Source organism: Archocentrus centrarchus, chromosome 16 (assembly GCF_007364275.1).
Source record: "Archocentrus centrarchus isolate MPI-CPG fArcCen1 chromosome 16, fArcCen1, whole genome shotgun sequence".
NCBI classification, from domain to species: Eukaryota; Metazoa; Chordata; class Actinopteri; order Cichliformes; family Cichlidae; genus Archocentrus; species Archocentrus centrarchus.
The window spans coordinates 23,948,365-23,956,469 of record NC_044361.1 but is presented as its reverse complement, the minus strand read 5'-3'; the positions used below and the strand labels follow the sequence as shown (position 1 = coordinate 23,956,469).

At 38.3% G+C, this 8,105-nt stretch overlaps 1 protein-coding gene across 5 annotated transcripts in view; it reads right to left on the bottom strand.

Annotated features, from left to right (window-relative positions):
- rorc (RAR-related orphan receptor C) overlaps positions 1 to 4,880 on the bottom strand; it is a 19,556-nt gene extending 14,676 nt beyond the window's left edge. The window contains exons 1-2 of one of the 5 annotated variants that reach the window (XM_030749116.1): positions 4,598 to 4,880; positions 4,376 to 4,495 (exon numbers count right to left, since the gene is read on the bottom strand). In XM_030749116.1, the coding sequence (XP_030604976.1) occupies positions 4,376 to 4,427 (52 nt within the window). In that variant the 5' untranslated portion in view covers positions 4,428 to 4,495; positions 4,598 to 4,880. Of the gene's footprint in view, positions 1 to 4,375; positions 4,512 to 4,594 lie in introns of all 5 variants that reach the window. The other 4 variants (XM_030749113.1, XM_030749114.1, XM_030749112.1 and 1 more) reach the window with 4 other exon arrangements.
- Between the last annotated feature and the right edge of the window lie 3,225 nt (positions 4,881 to 8,105).

The window sequence follows — 8,105 nt, the reverse complement described above, 5'->3', positions numbered from 1 at the left end:
CTCAACAAGCAGTATACTCATATGAGTACACGGTGGGCGTCACACAGTGGAGTCTAAACTTCATATTGAATCCAGGGCTGAACATTACCACTGGAGTTTTTCCATCTCATTGAACTTAATATGTGATAGACACTGGAAAATAAATGAATACATTTATTTGTGTACCTAGTTTTACAAAGTTTGTTTATGCATTTACTGAAGTTTTGTGGTAAATCTTGTACCATTTCACTGGAGTTACAGTATCAGTAATGCCATCATGAAAGTACTGTTTGCTTAAGATGGTCTTTGATTGCTTAATCTTAAGCTTGAGTGCTTTTGATACTTTAGCTTATTCCCTATACTTTTGCTACTTAAGAGAAAGTGTGGCATTTCTACTTTTACTGAAGCAAATGATGTAAATACCACTGAAACCTGCACAGGAGTTATTTGCAGTTCAATGACTGGCTTACAAAGGCAAGTTTCAAATTCATATCATACTCACCAATCATAATCAAATATCCCAATGAGTATGTTACTACTATCACCCAACAAGTAAAGTCCTTTTAAATAAATCAAAATGAGAGGGAAAGTGAAACAGGCACAGAATTACTCTCTAGCTATTGTTAGCTCCTAAATGGCAGTTTGATACAGTGTTTGCAGAAGGCAGAACTTTCTTTACTTTCTTTTAGTGTACAACAGCATGTGGACAGATAAGAAGCCTCAGTGAGAGTGGAGAGGCTAAATTAAAGGATTCCTCTTTACGCTGGTGTGGGTCCGTAATATGTTTGCGTGGCGCTTCAGTGCACGCACACACAGTACATAAAGGTAGAGGAAGGTGGGTGTCTGTGAAGCAATAGGTCCTCTTTCTTGTCTGCCTCTGTGACCACAATTGTGAGAAAGTCTGAATTGCAGTAAGAGCGAGTGAGGGTCAGTTCTTAACCAGGGGGTTTATTGCTGTAGGTGTATGTGTATGCATGTGTGTGTGTTTCTCATTGTATTTGCGTGTGAGAGAGGCTGTGTGTGTTAGACAGAGGTCTGAATGCAGGGCAGATAAGTATCAATGGAAGACGTAGAGCTAGCCGGTCTTTGTCTGGCGCCAGATCAGGCCCTTTGTGGTTTCCTCTGTTTTCCTTCCCTCATCAAATCAGTTTTGCTTCATAAGCAGAATATATGGAATGAAAGCGCAGCAGTGCACGCACGGAAAATGAAAAGAAATTTCAACACACACTGAGCAAGTGTTTTAAAGGTGATTGATTAAAAAAAAGTCTGAATAATTACACGCGCACAAACAAAAAAATCAACTATATTTATTAGAACATCATTTCAGTCTCATTTTATTAAAGAGCTACACTATCGTTATGTTAACACAGTTTAGGGGAAGAGGGTAATGACCTGGATTAAGAGGGCGATGGTCTCCTTTCTGTAATTAGTCAGTAACAGAAATGCACAGCAGCTTCTCACCATACAGCGATCATTTTAAGGGGCTACTAATCGGATTTAAAAAAAAAAAGAAAACGCTGAAGCCAGAGATGCTGATCAAAACTTAGCCAGACTTGACATCACCTATGACAAACTTTGAACCACCGTTATTCCTGAAATGTGTCACTAATGGTTTTTAAATGCTTAAAATAATGCTGCAGCAGAATGAAATAAACATGTGGTTGATTTCACCTGCGTAAACTAAATGTGACACAGCACAGACATATTTAGCAAGGCACACCTGTTAGCCCCACTCCCAAAACTGACTGCAGAGGCACAAACATCAACACCACCCATCAGTCAAAATCTCACTCTCTACACTGACATCTAAGCTCACTGCTGAAGTGACAGTTGCTGCATTACATAACAGCACTGAAGACCACTGAACCCAGAGAGTAGGCGACAATTTTGTCTGAATAGAAACCACGACCCATCTAGCACAGAAAACATACAAAACATGTAAACATGTAAGACCAATGTAATATACTGTACATAAGGCCTTTTTAAAATCAGGTTTATCTAGGATGGTTAATAAATAAAAGAAAAATGTAAATGTTAGAAAACTGCAACATTTAAGACTGATACGTTTGGTTACGCTGTTGCCAGGGTTAGAGAAGACTGTACCCACATGTACAATTACTCTGAAACCTTTAACTCTAAAGGTCTAAAAAAAAAATGGGGATTTTGGGTCAGTGATGTAACTCAGAAGTAAGCCATAAATAATTACCATAAAGCTGTAAATAATCATGCACTGCAATTTGGTGAAGCAAAATTTTGCAAGAGTTTAAGAAAAAGTAAGGCATGGAGTAACTAAAAATAAATAAATAAAGAGCAGAATTTACAGTTTCAAAAAATGTGGAGAATCTCTTTGTGAAAAAGAATTATCTGAACATGTTGGCTTCAAAGACTTTCTGAAAACATCAGTAGGATGGCTGCAAGGGTAGTGTGTTTTAGAACAGAAAGTACTTCTTGGCTTGTCTGCATTAAGTTCCAAGAAAATAGCTGATGGCTGCGGAAACCAAATGCATTTTGGTTAATAGAAAAATATACTATCTTTGCTGTGACGCCAAACACTAGTTTTTAGTTCAGAAATGGCTGCAGAATAATTACGGTAAAGTGGATCGGACCTACAATAGATCCCTGAGGGACACCACAAACTGGCGTGTATCGAATAATGAACAGGAGTTTGTTTGTTTTTTTTTTCTTTCCTATACAGTACAGAGAGGAGGAAAAAAACCCCAATGTGGAGCAAGACTAAAACTACTGCTTGAGAAAAGGGAGTAGACGCCCACAACAGCCGCTAAAACCAAGACTCTCATCACATTAAGAAGAGCTGTCTCAGCAGTACAGAAACTAAATATGAAAATAAAACTGAGCAACCACACTGAATTTCTAGTTTAACCTGAATAAAGCATCAGCTCCAGGACCTGATAAATGACGTGATGCTGCTTTTTCTAAATCCCCAAACCTTAAATATCATATTTTCACATTTTAGCTCCCCCTTAAGCAGCTTCAGGATTGTTGAAACTTTCCTATTCCATCCATGAAATATCCTGTATGTTATAGGGTGATGTTCCAGCTGTGCCTCATTTTTAAAAAAATTCACAGACACTTTGTCATCTTTACACAAAATTATGCACAACACAACTTCCACCTCATAAACCTACTGTGTAATTATTTCTGTGTATTTCTATTTGCAAATAAAAGCAGTTAGAAAGACAAAAAAAAAAAAAATCTAGTATATGAGAACAGAAGAACATCCTTTAAAAATCAATGTGCCTGTTCATACAAACACTGGCATTTTGTCACCTTTAGTCTTGCCCTGTTGTCCTCCCTTTATTACCACTGAAATAAACAAATTACACCTATAATGCACACTGTGCTGTTTTTTTTCTCTTGTCCTTCTTGCTAGTCTCTTTCTTTCTAATGGTTATATAATACTATTAAAATACTAATGGTCCCAAATTGAAACTCTAAAGGTAGTCTGAGGCGAGTTGTTTATGGAAAGATAAACCAGTATTTATTAATTTGTTTTATTTGTTGGAGAAAAAGTGTAAATGTGACAGGTGTCATATACATTAGTGGCAGATATCTCAAAACTTCATCCAGTAAAACCAAAAACTACCTGCACAACTTGATATCAGCAGTGTGCTGAGATGTTCACAGGTAAAATGCAAAATTCAGGACTTTGAATGTAAAACTTTGCTGCTATGATCCTGCTACATTTACTGCAGAAAAGGGTATGGGCCTACATTATTGTTCCAACTCTATAAAAATAAGAATCTAAATGTCTTTGCTTTACATGCCACATGCATTAAACAGAGAGAGAGAGAGACACAAACACAAAAATAAACAAACATTTCTGTTGCAGCAGCCCAGACAAGCTTTAACAACTGTGTCGCCATGCTATAGGAGGACAAGGAAAGGTGTGCTGTGGGTTTCTGTGACAGTCACTGCCAGTAGTTTGATTATGGCCTGGGAGAGGCTTTGAACAGAAAAGCATCTGCCAGTAACAGAGGCAAAAATAAGAGCTAATTCCCATGGATTACTCCGGCTTACTGCCATTCTTACACACTCACAGCACCTTAACCATACCCCAGTTAAAGGGATGAGGAGGTTTACTGGGGTAAAGATGGATGAGAGAGAAAAGGCAGAAGTTAAGAGTGAACAGAGAGAGAAAGAGAGTCAGCTGGTGCAGGAAAGGCCAACAGAATTCAATAAAAGTGAGCAGGGAAGGAGGGAATTAGAGTGAGTTGGGCACAGAAAGGCATGCTGGGAAATAAGGACCTAAAATGCCACGGTACAGTAAACTATTCAACAGATTGTATTTTTCTTACAGTGACTTTACAGTTCAGTTTTCCTGCAGCTGCAGTGTAAAGGTCACCTGGAGACTGAAAATCAGTAAAGATCCTCTCACCTCTCTTGATGGGGGTGTCAGCGGAGGGCACGTCGGGCTCTTCATATTCCATAACTCTCCTGTCAAAACACCGGTGGGTGGGCCTGCACACACTCACCCCCTCACTCACTCACTCGCTCTCTCAAACCACAAATTCCTTCAAGGTCAGTCAGTTTTGAGCTCTATCTGCTGACATTTCAATGCTCATAAAGGAATGAGACAAAAACTAAAGACACGCACTACCTGTTGGTCGCTCTAGCGCCCAGGCCGGCGCAGGCATTTGAAAACATGCACTGCCATCTCGCCTCCTTCAAGAGTCTTTATACCAGCTCACAAAACTCGGCAGTCATCTTCCTTGGCCTCTCTGTCAGCCTCCCTTATTCAACAACACTCCTCCTCTTGTGTGGTTGTTTTTGAAATAATCCCGTTCCCCCTGGTGGCAGCAGCAGTGCGGAGAGTGCAGCTGGACCGGCCGGCCGTGCGCCCGCCACCCCATGCGCTCTCTGTGCGCCCTGACCGTCCCAGGCTGGAGAGAGTTATGTCACCGGCTCTTACGTAATAGCACCGGATCGGGTTTTGCTTTGAAGTGCTCAGTTGAGAAATATAATCCCATGTTGCTGCCACACATTTCCGCCACACTAATCGAGAAAATACAATACATCGTGGACACATTAGATTGCAAAGGCTGCTATTCGGTCTGCATGGAAACTGTATATGCTTAAATAAAAATCCCTTTTCATAGGTTGATGTAATTTTGTTAGAATTGCTTGCAGGGCATGCCCATGCAGCATGGCATACATGGAGGAGTTATTTTATGCCCCATTTTAACAGAGGTGGGAAGACAAAAAGAAAACGATGAATAATCGATATGTCTTCTCGGTTTACATCATTGTGGTAAATCCTCTAAGACATGGCTCTTACAGTGGTTGCAGAAACACATGCAAGTCAGGGCTGAAACAGACTGAGTGCATTTACTCAAGTAGTCTGTTGCAACCAACTGATGTGAAAATCGATCTTTATTATTTGTCACATGGTATTGCTACTGTTAATATTTCTTAAGGACCTACTTCTTTCAGCATAACAATGTTTTTAAACATCTGTTAAAAAAAATGCTGTTATGTTCTCAGATCAGAACATAACAGCATTGTTCAGATCTGAGAGGGTGATCTGGTGTGTGTGTGTGTGTGTGTGTGTGTGTGTGTGTGTGTGTGTGTGTGTGTGTGTGTGAAAGCATAGACGTTGAACAGTGAATTAATATTTCTTTCTAACTACTTTAACTACTAACTTGAACTACTATATATACACAATACCTGAGTTACTAACATTATGCCCATTAAAATTTCATAGCCGCAACTCTGACAGGCTGTCAAAACAAAACCTTAATAGAAAAGAGGCCACAAACAAACACAAACAAAAAAACTGTCAAATTACTAATATATAATAATTTCAGCTATATTTTACACTAATTTTACTACAAGAAATAAACTTGCAGTGATACCCATGCTCATCTACCCAACATTCACTCAAAAGACTGGAGTTTATGTAAGTCACTTAGAGTCACCTCACCACCTTTTCAGGAACTTTCCCTTTTACCAGCAGATTTTACAAATACCGAAGGCTGTTAGGTTTCCTGGGTTTAAATTTGACTTTTAAGCTAAAAGTATTTCAAGTTAAAAAAAAAATTTAAAAAATCAGTTGTTGAAATATTCAGAGTTACTGTGGAGAAGTATTAGCAGCTAAATGATTGTTAAAAAAAAAAAGAAAAAAAAAAGTAAACAGGCCTACATGTTTATATAAACGTTCATAATATACGCAATAAATATTCTGCAGTGTTGGCTAGCTGACCTCCAATACTGTGTGAAGGAATAAGGAAATCTTTTCTTTTTAAATGTTGCTATTAATTGTAGCAAAGTACAGTAATTAATTTAAGCATCTGTTATATATATAGTTGGTCCATAGGTTTCTGGATATTGAGACTTTTTTTGTAGTTTTGCTCTGTACACCAACACAGTGGATTTTAAATCAAACAATCAACATGTGATTGAAGTGCAGACTTTCAGCTTTAATTTAAATGGTTTAAGAAAAAAAATTCATTAACTTTAGGAATTACAACCATTTGTATATACAGTCCCTCCTTTCAGAGGCTCAAAAGTAATTGAACAATTGACTGATAAGCAGTTACATGGCCAGGTGAGGCCTGTTCCCCTGTTATTCCATGACAAATTAAGTAGGTAAAAGATCTGAACTTGCATTTGGTAGCTGTTCACTGGAACTCTCAATATAAAATCTGAAGAGATGCCATGCAAGTAAAGGAGGCAATCATTATTGGCCATCATTGCTAAAAAAAAACCCAAAATAAACCTGTCAGAGAGATTTAAAAAAATATAATGTTTAGGGGTGTCCAAATCAACAATCTGGTTAATAAAAAAAGAGTTCAGTAGACCCAAAAGACCTGAAAGACCACTAAAGTGGATGATCACAAAATTCTTTCCATGGTTAAAAAAAACTACTTCAAAAGATCTACCCCAATCAGCGCACTCTTAAGGAGGTAGACGTATCACTGCCAAAGTCTACAATGAAGAGACGCCTTAATTAATGTAAATACAGAGAGTTGAAAACAAGCTGCAAACTACTTGTTACACCCAAGAACAAGAAGGCAAGATTAGATTTTTCCAGAGAACATCTAAAATAGCATGCACATTTCCTTAAAAATGAAAAGAAACCAAGATTAATTTGTTCCAGAATGATGGGAAGAGAAAAGTATGACAGAGAAGAGAAACAGCTCACGATATAAGGATACCACACTAACACGGTGGAGGCAATGTTGCAACTGCTGATAGAAGCTGACCCAAAGCATACAAATCAATTACAAAAACTGTCTCATTGTCCAAATACTTGTGGACCTAACTGTAGCTCTGTAAAATACAATTTTAAACTGCAGAACTAATACACTGAATCCTCTTTAGAGCTGCTTAAACCGTTCATGACAAGGCCATGGGATTGTGAAACTGTGGCCCCTCAAAAAAAAAAAAAAAAAAAAAAAAACACTGAACACTGAAAGTGTAGTGGACAGAGCTTGTTGCAGGTGGTTTTAACTGAAAGTGGAAACACCCCCACCCGCTTCCTCAAACCCAACTTGACCACATGGCTCTTCAGGGGAAAGGAAAAAAAAAAATGCTGCTGTGCTCACTTGTCCTGCACTCACTCATATGCACATACACACAATCACTCACGTACCATTAAGGTTTTAAAAAACTTTGGTAGCATTTCCATCTGCATTTGACTGAGGTTAAGCTGTGAGGGGCCCTCAGAAGACCACCGTGATGAGCCTATACACTCAGAAACCACACATTCGCCCAAACTATGTGAGAACTGAAGTTAAAGGCAGTTACCAGTCTATACTACTTGTATACTTCTAACCACTAATTGACTGCTGCAAAAAAATATATAATTCGACAGCATCTGCCAAAACACAAAATTTTACTTTAAAATATCTGCTATTCATGTTAGCATTAAAACTTCATTATAATAGAGGTGTGAATAAACACACCATGGGTAGGATGTCTAAAGGTTTAAAAATATTCTCAAAATTACAGAGAATTTAAGCATCTGTGGTAAAAGATTCGGAGAATGTAAAAAAAAACTCTTTATGCAAAGGAAAAAGTCAAAAACCAATATGGAGCGGCTGTGATGTTCAGGCCCTCGAGCAGCACTGAATTATAAACACGCACAAATCTGCAGTGGAAATCAC